Source organism: Gymnoscopelus braueri, assembly GCF_963280865.1.
Source record: "Gymnoscopelus braueri genome assembly, chromosome: 6".
Lineage (NCBI taxonomy): Eukaryota > Metazoa > Chordata > Actinopteri > Myctophiformes > Myctophidae > Gymnoscopelus > Gymnoscopelus braueri.
Genome location: NC_137607.1, coordinates 27775489 through 27795746, shown reverse-complemented (window position 1 = coordinate 27795746; position 20258 = coordinate 27775489). Strand labels below are relative to the sequence as shown.

Here is a 20258-nt window from a genome sequence, read left to right as displayed (position 1 = left end):
CACATACTGACTGATTTTTCTCTCTTGCAGTGCCCCCCTCCATCGCTGAGGGTCGCACCAATGTAACCGTGACAGTGAACCTTCTGACCACCCTGTCCTGTGAGGCCACCGGCATCCCCAAACCCACCGTTACCTGGACGAAGAACGGCCAAGCCATTAATACAGACCAAAACCAGAATATGTACAGGTTGAACCAGGTTTTCCTCCCTCTCTGTTTATTACCTCAAGCTCTTATTAAATTAGATCAGGGCTCATATCAGCAGACAAAACGTATATGCAAATGTCAACCAAATGTATTTCTATACTGTCCTAGCAATCAAAATGTCTGTCTACGGCTACACTGTAGCCATTATACAGTATTCGTACATAATGCAAGGTCAAGAACCCGAAAGTCATTAAAGTAAGTTTTGCATTGCTTCTTTTTCAGGTTACTTTCATCGGGTTCGCTTGTGGTCATAGCACCCACAGTGGAGGACACAGCAGTGTATGTGTGTGTGGTCTCTAACGATGCAGGGGAGGACTCCAGAGCCATTAACCTCACTGTACAAGGTCAGTGACACCACTGGTACTTCATTGTTTATTTGACATATTGAAAACAGAAAGTTGATTTAATTGGCAGTTCCATTTCAAGAGCAAGAGCTGTTTTCGGGAGTGTTTGTATGGAATCAGTTGTAATTCTCAAGGTTGGTAATCCATCCTGGAACAAATTAATTAATAACTGATGAAAATGTATTTATCTTCAAATTAACTGTATGCACAGGATTTTGAATTTGAAATTGCGTGTATCTATGTTCAGAAAGAACCTCCTAGCCAACATCATGCTCATTAGTAACTATTCACCTATCAATGGCTAAGAACAACCAGATGTAACAGCTGGGATTGTTGTAATGTAGACCTACAAGTGCGGACAAAGGCTTACAGTCAATATGTGTCTGTTCCCTTTCATTTATTTAAAAACTAACGTTTTCATTTGATTTTCTAACTCCCATCGTGCACCTTCTCAGTTCCTCCATCTATAGCAGACGAGGCTACAGAGCTTGTGGTGAACAGACTGTCCCCAGTGGTCATTGGCTGTACTGCGTCTGGGGTCCCAGAGCCTGTTCTCCACTGGAGCAAGGATGGCATGAAGCTGGCTATAGTGGGATCAGGATATAGCATCCTGCCCTCAGGTTAGAGTCAGATATGGATAAAATGTTAAAATCATTTTAAATGTTAGAAGAAGTAATTGAGGTCTGCATGACATAGAAAGCTTAGCTGGACAACTGAAATGAATGAAACTGTTATTCCTATCAAGATTAGCTACAATATTATGAAATGTGCAATTTATTACGCAGGTCAAATAAAACTTGAATCATATATTGAATTGACTGCTATGACCCATGTTCTTTGACCACATAATATGCACACTGTACATCATCAGTAGTAGTCTGTGGTTTGAGTCTGATTACATGTGTATCATTCTTTTCTATATTCAGGTCCAATAGAAATCACATCAGCTGAGTTGAGTCATGCTGGACGCTACTCCTGCATGGCCAAGAACGCTGCAGGCTCTGCCCACCGGCATGTACAGCTCACTGTACAGGGTAAGTATTCATTCTCATAGACATCTCATAGACTGGATTGGCAAATTAGATAAAGTCTGAATGACTTGCTTTTTAGTATGTACAGTTGTGGACATGGCTTGACTATGGTCTTGGACAGTGTTCTGTTCTAATTAGCTCTAGCTAATCGCTTTTCTGGGGGCGAACATTTTGTGGAAAATGCAGATCCACAAGCCTACAGTCTACTCTGGTACACTTCTGATGCCTGTTCAGTGTCTTATTTTGTGCCTCCACACTGAATGCGACAATTTCAAGGATAAAGACTCAGTCATAACTGATTTTCAGGTCAACTAAAATAACAAGGAATCCCTTTTTATTATTAACCACATTAACCCATCCTCATGCATCATTACTAAGCATACAGTACCAATACTACAGTATAACATTACTCAAATGTTTTTTGTTTTTTTTAACTTATCGTTCTAATTGCGTCTCTCTTCCTCTACCACCCTCCTCAGAGATCCCAGTGATCCAGACCCATCCTCCCACCCTGGATGTGATACTGAACAACCCCATCACTCTGCCCTGCAGGGCCACAGGCTTCCCCAGACCCACCATCACCTGGCAGAAGGAGGGCATCAACATTCACACTGCAGGTATGAATGCTGTTGTTAGTGCTTCTGTTGTTAGTGCTTCTGTTGTTGTTGCTGTTGTTGTTGTTGTTGTTGCTGTTGTCCACCCACTCCAACACAGGTAAATAACAGTGAGTATCGCTGACTTCCATCTAGGAGGTGGTTTCACAGTGCTGCCAAATGGAGGATTGCAAATATCCAAGGCTTCTGTGTCTGACTCTGGAACGTACATGTGTGTGGCTCAGAATCCTGCTGGCACTGCTCTGGGAAAGACCAAACTCCGAGTGCAGGGTAAGCCTGATTTATACTTGTTTTCTCATTGGTGTCGCGTGCCGTCTTTTCCACCTGCGATCCCTCTGGTTATCTTTTCACTGAATCATCACTCCCACCCTTTCGGTAGCGTAAATAAAGCATTGGTTAACAGGAGATTATGAACAAGTGTACAGTAACAATGGTCTCCCACTGTGTCCTGCAGTCCCTCCAGTGATCAGCTCCAACACCCAGAGTTACCTGGCACCCCTGGACTCCTCTGTGACGTTACATTGTAAAACAGAGGGCTCCCCATCGCCCTCCATCACCTGGCACAAAGACGGGCAGCCGCTGCGCGAATCTGTGCGCCAGCGGGTGCTCAGTTCAGGATCCCTGCAGATTGCCTTTGTCCAGCCCAGTGATACAGGACGATACACCTGTAGTGCTGCCAACGTAGCTGGTACAGCTAGTGCGGAGATGAGTCTTACTGTTCAGAGTAAGTTACACTCAACTTGATTTGAGCAAAAACTGTTACTAGTCTAGCAGTAGTTTAAACGCTCAACTTGTTCAGCCCCAACTAAAATATCAAACGATTCAAAAGAAACAAGCTAATTTATTAATCTTTCATGTTAAAATAGTTATATATTCCCATCTCTCTAGCTCTTAGTGATTTGATGAAATTGGTATCCTGACTTGAAAATGTATTTTCTGTTTACTGAAGAGCTGGAGAGATAGGGTGACCCCTCTTACTGCACTAACACTTTATAGCAATGATTACTACCAGAATATAGCGCTTCAACATTTTAACAAAAAAAAATGTTTTGTTTTAACCAAAATATATAACGTACAGCACCTTTTAATATATTAAACATTTTCTTCCATCACTGTGTTCAACCATCTCTCCAGTCCCTCCCTCCATCCGTGGTGCAGAACTAGACATAGCCGTGGTGGAGAACAGTCAGGCCCAGTTGGTGTGTGTGGCAGAAGGGGTCCCCCAGCCCAGCCTGTCCTGGGAGAAGGAGGGTACCCCTATCAGCGAAAGCACAGGGGAGTATACCATCCTGCCTTCTGGGGAGCTGGTTGTAGACAACGCCCAGGTGAGAATTAGACTGAAAATACATTTGACAGCCACACAGTGTGTGGTTTGTTGTCGGACGTCTGGCGCAGCAGGTAGCACCTGCAATGAACTGGACTTATTGTCAGGCTTGATAAATGACAGTCAATCAGCTCCATCTGTTCTTTATTTTAGCAGTGAGCCATGCAGATGAGTCTTGAAAAACATAACAAGGAAAACCCCTAGAGACTGTTAAAGAGCTATACATTTTTCAGCTATACATGTTTCACCGGCTTTAGTTTATTTAGCTATTTAGTTTAGATTTTGGAATAACTGTTATAATAAATATGCTGTGTGTCGGTCTACAAAAAATAGATCAGTCATCAATCCCCTCCTCATGTAGAACCTGTTACAAACTTACTGTACCATACCAACCTAACAGATCAGTTTGTGATGTAAATTGTAAATATGTATGCTAATACAGCACTGGTCTTTCAAGTATTAATATGATAAATGCTTTGGTTTCAACAATGGAATTGTGTGTATTGATCCGACTGTATGTGGTATGACTGTGTATTTGGTGTGACAGGTGTGTATTGTTCTGGTATCATAATCGGTATGTCCTTCTTCACTCCCCCGTGTTTGCCCATTAGCCTGAAGACGCAGGCAGCTACACCTGTGTGGCCACTAATGCAGTGGGACAGGACAGCAGCACAATGACACTGTCTGTGCACACTCACCCTGCCTTCACAGAGCTGCTGGGGGATGTGGCTCTCAACAAGGGAGAACGTCTTCTGCTAGCCTGTGGGGTTACTGGCATCCCCCCTGCCAAAATCTCCTGGGCCTTCAACAACAACATCATCCCAGGTATATTATGACCACAGCTCCCATATATACAGTACACACACACACACACACACACACACACACACACACACACACACACACACACACACACACACACACACACACACACACACACACACACACACACACACACACACACACACACACACACACACACGCAAACACACACATTATTTCCCAAATCTAGAAATTAAGATATGTGTTATATGTGTATAGTGTCATCGATGTACGACAAACAGTCAAGAGACAAAGATGTATTTGTTTTTTCCCCCTGAAATCCTTAAACAGAAAGTTCTGCTTTCGATCTTTTTATGTTTGTTGACTATACGTAGACAAAATATGGACTCAACTGTCTAACTGCACAGGAATACCATGTGAATGATAGAATTGAGTAGTGGTGCTCTTCTTAAGCTTTCAGTGGTCAACCAACTGGGTCTATTCATGTGTTCTTTTTCTGTTATGGTGCTGTAGCTCACTATGACCACATGAATGGTCACAGTGAACTGGTGATAGAACGCGTGACTAAAGATGACTCTGGCACCTACTCCTGCGTGGCAGAAAACAGTGTGGGAACCATCAAGTCACTGGGTTTTGTCTATGTCAAAGGTAAGAGATCACCTGACCTGAAACCATTTCACACAGACATTTGAACTGCATTTTGTTTTAGCTTTCATTAGAGATTGGTGGCAAAGCTTTTTTGTTTAGTTTTTTATTCCAAAGAAGTTAATTCCATTTGAATCCTGTATTCTCCCAACAACATCCTTCAGAAATGTTGGACACACAACTTATTTTGATCATTTACTTTAGTTTTATGCAGCACCAGCAACATGAAGACAAATTCAAACTTCTCATTTAATCTCTGTTAATATTATAATTAGACATTATATGTGAGTTGTGCTCTTTGTGTGCGTGCAGAGCCGCCAATCATTGATGGGGACCTCCACTCCAACCGCATTGAACCGCTGGGAGGCAATGCCATTCTCAACTGTGAGGTTCGAGGAGATCCTCTACCTACCATTCAGTGGAGCAAGAAGGGTGTCAACATCCAGATCAGCAACCGCATTCGCCAGCTGGACAATGGCTCTCTAGCAATCTATGGCACAGTGGTAGGAAAACAAACCAGAAAAAACATTTTAAGAAAAAGAAAAAAAAATTGTATTACTTAATTTTGTAATATTGTACTTAGTAATGTGTAATTATACATTTAAGCAAAGAGTGGTAGAATGGTAAAATAGAAATGCTTGCACTTTAACATAGTCAGCACCATAGTCATTAACATAGTCATTGCCATAGTCATTACCATAGTCATTAACCATAGTCATTAACATAGTCATTAACATAGTCATTAACATAGACAGCACCATAGTAATTAACATAGTCAGCACCATAGTCATTAACCTAGTCATTAACATAGACAGCACCATAGTAATTAACATAGTCAGCACCATAGTCATTAACATAGTCAGCACTTTAGTCAGCACCATATTCATTAACATAGTCAGTAACCATAGTCAGCACCGTAGTCAGCACCATTGTCATTAACATAGTCAGCACCATAGTCATTAAATGTGTGTTTTTTGTTTTACTTTACACGTAAAGTTATTGTGATTCTTTTTTTGTATTATGTTCAGTTAATAATTTGTATTGTTTTGTTTTTTTCAGGGTGAAGATGCAGGGAACTACATGTGTGTGGCAACCAATGATGCCGGAGTGGTTGAAAGGAGTGTCACACTCACCTTGCAGAGTAAGGGTCTTTTTTTCCTCTTTTTTTTTTTTTTTTTTTTTTTTCATAAAACACATTACATAGTACCTTATCTTTACACCAAAATTGAGAATGGGAAATCAAATACGTTTAAGTCTCAGCCATTAAAAGCCTCTGTGTTTTGTTGACCGGGTTCCGGGGTCTGTACTTGGCCCACTCCTTTTTCCCCCTCTTCACCAAATCTCTTTACCAGAATATAGTCGATCTATAAGCTCACAACGCATGATTCATGTTGCGACACACTGTGAGCATTGAGATCTGTTATTTTCCCCCAAATGTACGCCTATTATGACATGCCCAGAATAGGGATGCTAGGGTGTGTGGTTCAAAACTTCTAAAGTCAAATAAAGAGTAAGTCTCTCTCTATCATCCCAGGTACACCCACCATTGTTGTGGAGCCGGTGGAGACGGTGGTGGATGCAGGGACCACGGTGGTGATGAACTGCCAAGCGGCCGGTGAGCCCACTCCGGTCATAGAGTGGTCCCGCCAGGGACGCCCCATGCTGGCCAATGACCGTTTCTCCGTCCTGTCCAACGGCTCCCTCAGGGTCAGCAGTGCCCAGAAGGAGGACACGGCAGAGTACGAATGTGTGGCCAGGAATCTGTTAGGATCCGTGCTGGTCAGGGTCACTTTCACTGTACGAGGTGAGTCACAAGTCTTGGTTTTCAGTTTTTCATTACAATTTGATTGTGTGCATCTGTCTCTAAAGCAGGGTTGGGCAACTGGCGGCCCGCGGGGCCGCATGCGGCCCGGACCGTCACTCAATGGGGCCCCAGGCCAAATAAAAAAATAAAAAATAAATCACTTTTGAAATCACAAAGAAAAACAAAGTAATCTAAACATATCCGAAATGGTGAACTATTGCCTTCAGCTGTTCCAAACATGCAACTTTCCATGAACCATTTTAATTACAACAGTCCACCAGTAGAGCGCGCTCTCGTTTATTTTAATAGAAGCCTTATTAATTATAATTATAGTGTTCATTTTTGTATATTTTTAAGCCAAGGTTACAGCAATACTGTAAAAAAAAAAAAAGAAAAATTATGCTACCCAAAGATTCTACTGTGTAACTCAATGGCTATAGTATTTTTGCAACAATGCCACTATTAGGTTTTGTTAATTCTATTTTATATTCTGTAATTGTAGTAGAATTGTCAACCAAATAGCAATGATCTTTTGTGCTCCAGTACATGGTGGCTATTCAAAGTGGACGCAGTGGGGACCATGCAGTGTGTCCTGTGGCGCTGGGGCCCAGAAGAGGCTGCGACAGTGTAACAATCCTCGACCCGCCAATGGAGGGCGCCACTGTGCAGGGTTAGACACTGAGAAACGCAGCTGCCGGGGAAAACCATGTCCAGGTAAGCATCCTTCGAAGAGACAGAATCTGCATGTGCGTGCATGTACGGTACACGTGAATGCTTCTGTGCGTGCTTCCAGGTACATACACACATACTACATGCAAGTGTGTGTTCTGTATCTGTGTGTTCAATATCAAGGTTGTGCACTTTGTTTTGTGACAGTGGATGGTAACTGGTCAGAATGGTCGTCCTGGGAAGAATGTTCTCGCACCTGCGGTCAAGGTAACAGGACCAGAGTACGGACCTGCAGCAACCCTCCAGCACAGCATGGAGGCAGGCCGTGTGAGGGCAAGGCGGTGGAAGCCATTATGTGTAGCGTCAGACCCTGTCCTGGTGAGTCAGATCGCCCCAGCATCCCATTAAATATATTCTCCAAGTACGCTGACTGCTATAATGCAACGATAGCTGTTAGAATTTTGCTGGTGTGTTTTCCCCATTCATTCCTGCCGTGAGTATATACTGTATGATTTTTTACGTGTATTGATTGTCTGCTACAGTGTCAGGGAACTGGGGTTCCTGGCTACCATGGAGCCCATGCAGTGAGACTTGTGGTAAGGGCATGCAGACGAGAGTCCGACTGTGCAACAACCCCCCTCCTGCGTTTGACGGGCCACACTGCGAGGGCCCAGACACTCAAACACAAGTCTGCAAGGACAGGCCTTGTCCTGGTGAGTAGGAAGAAATGAATGGCTTAAAAGTTGTCACTAGTAATTATGCATAGCACCTTTCTAAATGGCATCGTACAATGTTTTACACAGTATAAATAAATAATAAAGAAAACAAAAAGATGTAATAATTATTACTATTATTATAATCATAAAAAATGTAAAACAGAATAATAATTTAAAAAAAATTAAGATGGAGCATGACTGAAATGTAATAAGGACTGAAACAGTAAGATGACTGAAACCTGTTTATCTCTCCTCCCCTCTCCTCTCCTCTCCTCTCCTCTCCTCTCCTCTCCTCTCCTCTCCTCTCCTCTCCTCTCCTCTCCTCTCCTCTCCTCTCCTCTCCCCTCCTCTCACCCTCCAGTGGATGGGAAGTGGTCATCATGGGTGAGCTGGGCAGCCTGCAGTGTTTCCTGTGGGGGAGGCACCAGACAGAGGACACGCCTCTGTGCTAGCCCCGCCCCTCAGAATGGCGGCAGGCAGTGTGAGGGCAACGACGTGCACATTGACTTCTGTAACAGTGACCCCTGCCCCAGTAAGTCACCCCATAATTTAATCCATTCTCCAGCTATAGGTTTCACATAATGACACTGATGATAAATAAGCACAATGAAGATTAAGGCCATGCTGGAGATCAAACATTTTGTAGATTCTATATCTGTATCTTACTCTGTGTCTGTCTGTCTCTGTGTCAGTCCATGGTAACTGGGGTCCATGGAATAGTTGGGGTAGCTGCAGCAGGACATGTAATGGAGGCCAGGCGAGGCGCTACAGGACGTGTGACAACCCCAGACCAGCCAATGGAGGCAGAGCATGTGCGGGAGCAGACACACAGATACAGAGATGCAGCACAACCAACTGCCCTGGTAAGTGCGTGCGTGTGTGTGTGTGTGTGTGTGTGTGTGTGTGCGTGCGTGTGCTCCATGTACGTCCATGACCTTCTTCTTGTGGGTGTGCTCTAGGGGTGTTAGTTAATTGAACTAATCAATTTAATCGATTATAAGATCTAATCGACAATCGATAATCTAATAAAAATAATTGATTAATAATAGATCCCAATTTTGGGCAGGTCATACTCATGGTAGGTGAAGTTTCCAAAAACTTTTCAAAAATATTGAAAACAGCAGATCTACAAGCTCAGCATCAAATTATCCAAAAAAATCAGTTGATAGAATAATCGCTACAAAAATAATCGATAGTTGCAGCCCTAGTGTGCTCATATTTTGGGTGTGACGTTGCAGTGGATGGTTCCTGGGGGGCGTGGCAGCCCTGGGGAGAGTGCTCAGCTACCTGTGGCGGCGGGGAGAGAACTCGACTCAGAATGTGTAATGGTCCATCTCCTAGCAATGGAGGTCGGCTGTGTCCGGGAGACTCCTCTCAGCTGTCCAAGTGTAACAGCCAGGCCTGTCCAGGTAAGGGTGTGTGTGTGTGTGCGCGTGTGCGTGTGCGTGTGCGTGTGCGTGTGCGTGTGTGAGTGTTTACGAGTGAGTGCTTACGTGCATGCTTTATATGGGTGAAGTGTTTGTATTTTATGTGTGTGTGTGTTTGTATTTTTTCAGGTGGGCCCCAGACGGCTCGTGGCAGCATCATAGGAAACATCAATGACATTGAGTTTGGCATTGCCATCCTCAACGCCACCATCTCAGACAGCCAATCAGGAGGCAGAGTCGTACAGGCCACAATTTCCAATGTACCCAGGAACTTAGGTCAGCTTATCTTGTATCTGTTCCCATTGAACGTTTGCCACCTCCGTGGAACCAATACAAGGCTGCTTAGCAGTAGACTAAGGCTCATAATAAAAAAAAATTCTCTTTGTAACCTCTTATCCCAGGCCCAGCCATGAGGAAGCTGATCTCCCTTCTCAATCCCATCTACTGGACCACGGCACAGGAAGTAGGGGAGGCTGTCAATGGCTACACGCTGACAGGAGGCGTCTTCAGGAGGGAGACCCAGGTGGAGTTTGCCACAGGTAAGAGGCAGATGCTCTGAATGTGTTTGGATTTGCTATTACAAGTGGATCATCAAAAATAATGACTTGTACAGATGAGATAATATCATCTGATGTTATTGTAGATGTATGTAGCATCTGTGTAATGTAATTGTTTGTTGCTAGGTGAGATCCTGAGGATGACTCATGTTGCCAGGGGGCTGGACTCCGATGGAGTGCTGCTGTTGGATATAGTAGTGAACGGACACATCCTACAGCTGCCCTCACATGCTGACATCAGCATCAAGGTACAGAGGCCACTACAGTACATTAGAGTAGTAAAACCAAGCTAACACACCCCTTATGAATTCTATTAGCTACAGATGTGTTTCTTACATCACATTGTACTCTAATGTCAGTCTTATGCAGCCTGCCATTTTTTTTACCCTGCTGTCGTTTTTAACTTGAACATTGGTGGTTAAACCACTATTGTTGCCACAGACACCACACCAGCACCGCTTTAATGAAACTTTGAAGTTTCATTGAATACGACCAAAGACATTCTACGTTGTGTCTAATGTGTTGTACTATATGCAGGACTACACAGAGGACTACATCCAGACTGGACCGGGGCAGCTGTATGCCCTGTCCACACGCATGTTCAGCATCGACAGGGAGAGCGTGCCTTACTCCTGGAACCACACCATCACCTACGACGTGTCCAAGGGCAAGATGCCTTATCTGGTGGAGACACTTCACGCCACGGCCATCAGTGCTCAGTACCACCCCCTGGAGGAGGTGCTGGAGTATAGCATTCATGCCACCATCACCAAGGGTGAGATATCATGTTTTCATAAAGACTGAGTACGGTATCTAAACATTTTCTCCATCTATGGATCTACATGCTGCCACAATGACAGTTTTAAGGGACCATAGTGGTGGTCTGGCATATTCGGCCTATTGAATACGACTCACGTTATACTTTATATTACTGCAGAGAATTTTCCAAGGCATAGCGTGGTTTGTTAGGTTTTTGGATTCTGAAAATCAACTTGCAATGTTGATTTTCATACAACGTGTGGCATCACGATGCGTTGTGAGCTTGTAGATGGTTTATTTTAGCTATTTTTTCGATTTATTTGAAAAGTCTAGCCTAAAATAGTCAAACGTCCATGACTTATTAACAATGTTTAGCCAACATTGACTGAATTATTCAGGGAGTTCGGTAGGCAGTCAACGGTAGACAATTGTCTGTTCATGTACAATATATGGCTAAAGCTGTGAATAGACAATGACATGTATTGATGCCAGTATGATTGTTTAATGAGCTTAATATTACACTCTGCAAACACACCTTGACAACCTCCTTCAATCTGAGCTCTCTTTTTCTTTTTTTTTCTTTTTTCTCTTTTTTTCCCTTTTTCTCTCTTACATAACACCAATTACACAGGCGATCGCAGTAACCAGTGCCCTAACGGTTTCAGTCTGAATTCTGCTGGGCCCTATTGTGCAGGTAATGTGTCAAGAAGACTAACATCATGCTAGTCTTATTTTTGTGACAAATATATAGAAGTGAAGAAATAATAATAATAATAATAATAATAACCACAACAATAAGGATTTTTCTTTCACAAAACTCATCCATGTTTTAAAGTCAACTAATGAATTATAACTTTTATATTTATTATAGCTTTTTCAATTCATCTAAATACTGTGTACTACTACATGTGTTACTCTTGTTGAGAGTGTACAAATGTTTCGGAAGTGGAGGATCCATTTGGTTCCATTTGTACAATCTGAGTTAAATTAATATGGAGGATTTTACTGTGTACTGACACACACGTGTTGTGGCTCACTGTGTGTGTTGATAGTGTTTTGTGTGTTCATTGTTGTTTCTATGCTGCAGATGAGAATGAGTGTGAAGTGGGGAACCCCTGTTCACATGACTGCCACAACGCCATGGGCACCTACTACTGCTCCTGTCCACGGGGACTCACCATATCTGCAGATGGAAGAACGTGTCAGGGTACTCAAAGCACACACAGCCTGTTTGCCTTCAATAGTAGCCTTCCATGTATTGTGGACGCCTGTATTTCCATGTTACATATTCAGGCAGGCATACAGTACACATGTTAACACATGTATAGACAGATATACGGATATGTGCGTGCACACACACACACACACACACACACACACACACACACACACACACACACACACACACACGCACACGCACAGGGAGCGCACACGCACAGCATAAAAGACCAAAGCCTACAATTAGCATTACATGATACATTGTAATTCATTGAATTATCTGTCCTTGATCTCAGATATTGATGAGTGCTCTCTGGGCGGGCACATGTGCCATGATGCACAGGACTGTGAGAACACTATTGGCTCTTACCGGTGTGTCATGCGCTGTGGGAGGGGTTTCAGGAGGACCGCAGATGGTCTGAGTTGCACAGGTACTAATATAATAATATTCCATTATTTTAATCTCAAAGTCATGCTGCTTTATCGTTGTTATTCATGCTTTGAAGGCTTGATAATGTTGATTATGCTGGTTTTTAATACCATTCATTTACAGATGTGAATGAATGTCAGGAGTCCAACCCATGTAACCAGCACTGTCTGAACACTATTGGGAGCTATCGCTGTGCCTGTGAGCCAGGGTACCAACTCAGGAACCGCCGCTGTATAGGTTAGACAATGACTCTTGCATTGAAGTACCCCATACCCTTACTTAAAGAGTTTCCCCATTCCTTAAAGGAAAAACTTTACACTTATTCATCTACACAGTAACCTAACCTCTCCCGCTTTGTCTCCCCAGACATAAATGAGTGCAGACAGAGGGTTTGTCGCTCAGACCAGCAATGTAAGAACTCACGTGGTAGTTACACCTGTATTGACCTGTGCCCCAATGGCATGACCAAAGGTGCCAACGGGACATGTGTAGGTGAGTGTTCAACCACTGGATGGAGGGACAGAGTTCCCTCTCACTCAGTTACCCTGGATAAATGCAGTTGCTAAATATCCACAGGGGCCTGTTCCTCAAAAGGTGAATTAGAGCTAAAGCCTGGCTTTTCCACCTATCCTGGCTTAATTTAGCCAGGATTAGAGCTGAGTCGGTTCCTCAAAAGGTGAATTATCTTGAAGATTAGTTTAGCCAGTTCACCCTGGCTAAGTTTAGCCTTATCCGATTCCTCAAAAGAGAATTGAAGCAAGCCTAGCTTAGTTACCATGGCAATTTAGCTGTGAAGTTAGCCTGGTCAGGAGCAGGCTAACAGCCAAGCTTACTTAATCCAGTGCCTTGTTCTTCAAGTTTTTCCACAGTTAATTCAAAACATGTGTTTGTATATGGACTCATTTTAATGACCCTGCATTCAAATAAAATGAAATAAATACAATAAGATATAATCAAATTAATTACTGAAATAGTGTGTGACCATGAATCATAATCATAATTGTTTCACAATGACTCATATGATATGTAATTGTCACTCTGTTATAGTTAACACTATAGTTCATCTTGTTGTTAGATGTTTGATAATATATTACATTTTTTTTTTAATATTATAAAAAATGTCTGACACATACATACACACACATATACCCGTAACTAATAATTTATATATATATATATATATATATATATATATATATATATATATATATATATATATTATTAGTTACGGGTTTAAAGGAGCCTCTTTGTAAGTCAATGAGGAGCATATTTTAAATTATCAATTTCTAGTCAATGGAGAAATTATTTATTATTTCTTGTCCACCTTTGGAGTTACATCATGATGGCAAGGTAACTACACAACCCAAACCTCTACCAAAGTGGTCTTGCAAATGTGGGGTTATTTATTGCGTGTCTCGTCCCGTCCCGTCCCCCCCGCTCATCCCGTCACGGCGGCCCCCTGTCGCGGTCAACCCCCCCGCCCCCATCCCCCGTCCCGTCCCGTCCTGTCCCGTTGTGGCCCCCGTCGCAGTACATCCCCCCCCCCCCCCCCCGTCCCGTTCCCGTTCGTCCCGTTCGTCCCGTTGCCCGTCCGTCTCAAACACACACACACACACACACACACACACACACACACACACACACACACACACACACACACACACACACACACACACACACACACACACACACACACACACGCACACACACACACACACAATACTTTGCCATGCTTTCTCCCTGGTTTTGTTAACGGCGGCCGTGTTTCCTTTTCTGTTGATAATATGTCTCACTTCCTCATAAGCTTGCATGAGCTGCTGTTGTTCGGCCACAGAGAAAAACGCTGCGCGAGTTTTGTTCCCCGCTGCCATGATTGGTCAAGTTCAAGGAATCTGCGCTCGAGTTCATGGTCTTTTATAGAAATACGTCGTCGGCGAATCGCCGCCCATTCAGCCTGGCTTCATTATCCTGGCTGGACACAGCCTGGCTTGACAAGGTCTAGCTCGACAAAGTTGCTCCTTTTCAGCCTGGCTTGGCGTCTGAGGAACGGAACAAACGAGGCTTTTCGGACCCGACTTTGTCAAGCCTTGATTTGGCTTAAGGCCAGGCTTTGTTAATTCACCTTTTGAGGAACAGGCCCCAGAGGTGGACTGAATAGCCAAAACCTGAGCTAAAAGTATTGTTAAAATAATAATGACTCAAGTAGAAGTCAAAGTTTAAGACCGCGTAAGACAGCACCTAGTGAAACAACTCAAGTACTGATTTACTTAATAAGATCTGATTTATTATTTAAATAATCAGAGAAAGATTAACCTAACTGAAATGTCTAAAATGATATATGCTTGTGCAATAGAAATAAACAAAATATAAACTTGCCATGTGCAAATATGGCCAAAACCTTCAAATAAATGATACACAATAATAAATGTAATCTTTACAAAATAACAAATTGAGGCAGACAAAGAAAGCAGCACATAACAATTGCATTTGGTAGTCTGTCCACTCATTCTTCATTTTGTATCCTTGCGTCACCTGCCGGCGCAGAGATGTTCTCTGTGCTGGGAAAGGCTATGTTTTAATGGTGAAATGGAGTCATGTGACAGAGCCTAAGCAAATACCAAATACATTTAGTCACACATGACTTCAGTACACGTGCCTCCCAATCCCACAATATCAACAAATGGTCAAAACGGTGTATTAATAATACTTGTTCTAACATGATGGTATTAAACGCTGTGTCCCTGTTGGCCTCCTGTAGACATTGACGAGTGCCGAGATGGGACCCATCAGTGCAGATACAACCAGATCTGTGAAAACACCAGAGGCAGTTACCACTGCACCTGCCCGCGGGGCTACCGCTCTCAGGGCGTGGGAAGACCTTGTGTCGGTATGTGCATTCTTTCTATCCCCACTTATCCCCAAAATCCTGCGCCCCCTTGTCACCCATCCACCCATCCCTCGCCAGACACATACACAGTATGTTAAATGAGCATGACAATGTGATTGCATTGATCCAACTGGAAACGATATTAGCGCAAGTGTAATAAAGGTGAGTCTAAGGTGTGTAATGATGACACAAACAGCAAGAAATATTTTGCCCTGGTTGATCCGCCCTCACTTCTATCACCTCCCATAACCCATCCCACCATCTGCATTGCTTCTGCCAGAAGAATCATTTTTTCTCTCTCTCTGACTCTGTTTAAATCACTGTTTCGGGCTGACATTACATGCTTATGCTACTGCTTGCTTACATCACTATAACGCTGCAAAGAAGACCCCCCCCAAAACTAACTCAATACCTTTCAGAGGACTAACATATTATAAGGTCTTTTAATTTAAAAATGTAAATTAATATTAATCCCATACATGGTCAGATAAAAGTAAGAGACAGGATAAGGAAGGACCAGATGAATGGAAAGGTACCCTGCAAATGAATGACCAGCACCTCTGTCTCTCATGGCTCTGTCATCTTTCACTCTCTTTCACCTTTCCAGTTTCAACCTCATACTTTGGGTACTGGCTACTTCTTGGAGTCGCTATGCTTTTGTAATGGCATACATTGACTGTCTCCCACCCCCCCTTGTGACATCATTAACACTGGAATTTGATGTCTGTCTTTGTATAATATGCAATTAATTGGATATTGCACCTTATGTCAAAGATTAGTACAATTCTTTTTGTATTTTGACATTTGATTTGGATTTTTTTCCCATAGAAAAAAAGGTCAAATTGAGTTATCATTCACAATCACGGTAATTTGAAGTAATCATCTTCAAATCAGTGTTTGCATTTGATATGAGAGGTATTAACGTTATCCTCTCATTCAAATCATATGAATGTATTCATAGTCTCAATACATTTCTGTCTTAGGGACATGAAAATGTATTGTTATGCAATGGGGTAATTGACATTTGCCCTTTTCTTTGTCCCCTCTCATTTTCCTCCTCTATTTTCATGGCCTGCCCTTTCTCATTACCTTAATTTATGCATCTGTCCTTTACTATTGATCATTCACCTCCCCTTTGATTACCCCTCAACCTCAATATTCCCTTACTTCCTCCACTATCTCTACCCCCTCCTTTCCTTCCATCCACCTTCTATGCCATCTTCCCTTCTTTCCCTGGTGCTGGTCTTTCTTTGTGCTGAGGGCAGACATTAATGAGTGCCAGCGGCTCCCTCAGCCCTGCGCCCACCAGTGCGTCAACACTCCGGGCAGCTTCAAGTGCACCTGCCCACCAGGGCGCCAACTGCTGGGGGATGGCAAGTCCTGCGCTGGGCTGGAGAGGCTGCCCACCTATGAGAGCTACTCATATGGCTACCGGGCCTCCCAGTCTTCCCCCGAGCAAAGCTCCTCTCAGCGCCTGTACCACAACCTGGCCTCTCACAGCTACCACTCCTATGGAGCCAGCATGGGGCAGCGCTATAGGAGTCGTAGCCGCAGAGAGACCCGCACGAAAGGCCCACAGTGGGGCGTCCTCGCCTGTCCACAGGGGTTTGAGGCCAGGGGTGGCCTCTGCCTAGGTAACTATAGAGGATAGGCAGGACTAAGATGGAGAGAGCAGATCATGGAAATGTTTTTATGAATCAGCTTGCTGTACTGACTCTCTTTGCTGCTGCTTTATGGCTTGTTTGACTATGTTGTGAATATGTGTTATGTAAACTAATCATGCACGTCTTATCCTCTGATCCTGTCTGAATTGGTGTGTGTGTGTGTGTGTGTGTGTGTGTGTGTGTGTGTGTGTGTGTGTGTGTGTGTGTGTATGTGTATGTGTGTGTGTGTGTGTGTGTGTGTGTGTGTGTGCGTGTGCGTGTGCGTGTGCGCGTGTGCGTGCGCGTGTGCAGATATCAATGAGTGTGAGGTGAGGGACACGTGTCAGCATGAGTGTATGAACACCCCAGGGAGTCACAGGTGTCTCTGTCCTGCTGGTTACCGACTCATGACCAACGGCAAGACATGTCAAGGTAAGAACCTCTGTTCCGAGTCCCCCCAGGGGTCTATACAATATCCTTTTTCCCTCTACACCAATTATCTTTGCTGAAAATGTGAAAATATTGCTACTACTGCTACCGATTTTGTCCAAACCTCAAACCCTAATTTGGGGAATAATGTCAGTCTAGTCAACTAACTGAATTGTCAAGGTGGTGTAACCACCATTCAAGGAGCCATTCGGTCGGATCGCACTGCTGATCCGACCGATATTTCTGAGTCATACAGTAGGGTCAGGGGCTTTCTTTCACCTTTATTTATTCAGGAAGGTCAATTGAGAGCCACTCTCTTTTCCAATGACGCCCTGATTACAGTGTACAAAGCATACAATTTAAACATAAATACATTACAGGATAGTAAACATTTCAGAATGTAAAAGTACAGTTAGATCTCAGAGTATTCCTCACAAGTGTTTTAAAAAGACCAAGTGAAATCAAGTTCTCCAGTTTTAGAACTGATTGTAGACAGTTCCACATGTGAGGGGCATAGTAACGAAAGGCCGTCTTACCTACAGTAGTTTAGAACTAGCAGAGGGAATTTCTAAAACAAAGTAATCCTGAGAACGGGTGAGGTGATGACCAACTTTAGGTTCTAATAGACTGTTAAGATAATTAGGCAATTTTCTTGAGTGAGGCTTTGTAGATATAAACAGTGCAGTGCTGTTCTCGTCTATAATGAAAGAGTTAATGAAAAAAAGGATGAAATGAAGAAAATGTGCACTTGAATATCGTTGCTGTCGGGCAGAAACCTCTTATCTCCATTTTCAAACTTTTTGTGTTTTTCATTAACTAACGCCCTACTTGATCATATTACAGTGTCAAACAAAAGCATCAAATGTAGCAGATATAAAAGCTTGAAACGTATAATGTATAATTCCAATTTTTCAGATCCCATTCCAATTGGCTATGACAGCCTTCCAAAGTTTGTGGGCCCTGGGTAGGCAACCCGGGCCTGGCGGAGACCTGTGCTCTGAGGAGCACACTTTTCTAATTGTTCTGGGTTTTCTATGTCTACAGACGTCGATGAGTGTCTGGAACAGAATATCCAGTGTGGAGCCAACAGGATGTGTTTCAACATGCGAGGAAGTTACCAATGTATTGACACACCTTGTCCACCCAACTACAAGAGAGAACCAGCCACAGGGTAAACACTTGATAACAATCAGCCTATTCTTTAATTAGATTTATCACAAACAGATTATTCAATGCTCAGGTAAACAGTTGTTTGGTGGAGAAAGGAAATAATGCCTCAGTTTAAATGCCCATGGGGAGGAAGAGGAACTTTATTACTCAAATACCTCAGGCCATTACATCATAAATCTATTAATGGATGCATTAATTTATAAATCCTGTCTCTCTGGGATTTCTGTAGATTCTGTCTGAAGAACTGCCCTCCAAATGATGTGGAATGTGCCCTGAGCCCCTATGCCCTGGAATACAAGCTGCTGTCACTCCCTTTTGGCATTGCAGCCAATCAGGACCTGATTAGGCTGGTGGCCTACACCCAAGACGGTGTGATGCACCCCAGAACCACTTTCCTTGCTGTGGACGAAGACGTCACGTTACCCTTCGCCCTGCGAGATGAGAACCTAAAGGGAGTACTGTTTACCACACGGGCATTACGAGAGCCCCACACTTACCGCATGAAGGTCCGAGCTCTGTCCTTCAGCGAGGACGGAGGCATTGAGTACCAGACGACCTTCATTGTCTACATTGCCGTGTCCGCCTACCCCTACTGAGAGCACTTTACATGACATAAAAGAAGGGGGCGGTGAGGGGTCGCGTCCACCTAGCAAAGCACCACTGAGTGCAAGCAAGCATTAGCGGCAACTGGCTGGGTGTGGTTTGAAAAAGATGCTGCATCAATCAACAGACTGAAAAAAAATACGTACTTGTTTGGAGTGTGAGAGGCCACTACGGGAGTACAACACTGCAAACTGAGAATGGATATAGAATGGGAATAACGCAAGAGAGGGGCTCTTTTGGTTGGAGGAAAATGGTTATTTATTGGCCCCATCCCCTGGAATCCTGTTCATTTGTATTATTAAGGACGTTCAGAAGTTGTTTTTCTTGTCTCGTCCCCCTTGCCCCTACATAGTTATTTATGGTCGACCAAGTCCTCAGGGCCAATACATCCACCACTGGCCCAGAATGTAGGTCCAACCCTCCTTACCCGACACGACACTAAAATAATCCTTAATTTAGTCTATAATTACATCTACCTATGATTAACTTATTGGGAAGTGCTTGAACGTGAAAACGGGGCAGTTCCACCTTTGCCATGCCATTGTATGAAACATCACGCAAAGCAACAATGTGACTACAGGTGAAGGAGCTGTTCGTTTCATTAGTATGATATGGTGCTCATCTTGGCAAGAGAAAACTTGACTGTCAAAACACTCATCCTCAGGTAATTGCCCATCATAACACAAGGTTGCACAATGGGATCAGATAAAAGGTAGTTAAAGCATCATCATTGTCATATTCCATCCAATTACCAAGATGTATTCTATTTTTATGTGTATATAGGTGTTGTTTTCTGATAATGTATTGCTATATTGTATTAATTTTTTTTATAAAAAAAAGAAAAATGTAATAAAATGACAAATATACACTCAAACTCTGCATTAGTATCTGCAACACAATCTCTAGAAAAAGGTGTTTTCATTGTCAGTTCATTAACATTTTTGCTACACTACGACACAATATGCAATATACAATTATGCTTATGCATGAATATATGACA

The 20258-nt window shown here is 43.1% G+C and overlaps 1 protein-coding gene across 1 annotated transcript in view; it reads left to right on the top strand.

The window, feature by feature from the left end:
* The window catches only part of hmcn1 (hemicentin 1), a 219447-nt gene extending 199314 nt beyond the window's left edge, over window positions 1–20133 (top strand). The window contains exons 75-107 of the mRNA XM_080431586.1: window positions 31–187; window positions 428–549; window positions 1005–1169; window positions 1476–1583; window positions 2060–2197; window positions 2330–2464; window positions 2649–2918; window positions 3329–3519; window positions 4130–4343; window positions 4815–4949; window positions 5259–5449; window positions 6006–6087; window positions 6481–6750; window positions 7294–7464; window positions 7627–7797; window positions 7962–8132; window positions 8497–8667; window positions 8828–8998; window positions 9374–9544; window positions 9692–9838; window positions 9964–10101; window positions 10246–10367; window positions 10657–10894; window positions 11510–11572; window positions 11966–12085; window positions 12393–12527; window positions 12650–12763; window positions 12893–13018; window positions 15285–15413; window positions 16679–17047; window positions 17369–17488; window positions 18530–18656; window positions 18885–20133. Of these exons, the coding sequence (XP_080287712.1) occupies window positions 31–187; window positions 428–549; window positions 1005–1169; window positions 1476–1583; window positions 2060–2197; window positions 2330–2464; window positions 2649–2918; window positions 3329–3519; window positions 4130–4343; window positions 4815–4949; window positions 5259–5449; window positions 6006–6087; window positions 6481–6750; window positions 7294–7464; window positions 7627–7797; window positions 7962–8132; window positions 8497–8667; window positions 8828–8998; window positions 9374–9544; window positions 9692–9838; window positions 9964–10101; window positions 10246–10367; window positions 10657–10894; window positions 11510–11572; window positions 11966–12085; window positions 12393–12527; window positions 12650–12763; window positions 12893–13018; window positions 15285–15413; window positions 16679–17047; window positions 17369–17488; window positions 18530–18656; window positions 18885–19251 (5519 nt within the window). The 3' untranslated portion in view covers window positions 19252–20133. The remainder of the gene's footprint in view (window positions 1–30; window positions 188–427; window positions 550–1004; window positions 1170–1475; window positions 1584–2059; window positions 2198–2329; window positions 2465–2648; window positions 2919–3328; window positions 3520–4129; window positions 4344–4814; window positions 4950–5258; window positions 5450–6005; window positions 6088–6480; window positions 6751–7293; window positions 7465–7626; window positions 7798–7961; window positions 8133–8496; window positions 8668–8827; window positions 8999–9373; window positions 9545–9691; window positions 9839–9963; window positions 10102–10245; window positions 10368–10656; window positions 10895–11509; window positions 11573–11965; window positions 12086–12392; window positions 12528–12649; window positions 12764–12892; window positions 13019–15284; window positions 15414–16678; window positions 17048–17368; window positions 17489–18529; window positions 18657–18884) is intronic.
* The last annotated feature ends 125 nt before the right edge of the window (window positions 20134–20258 follow it).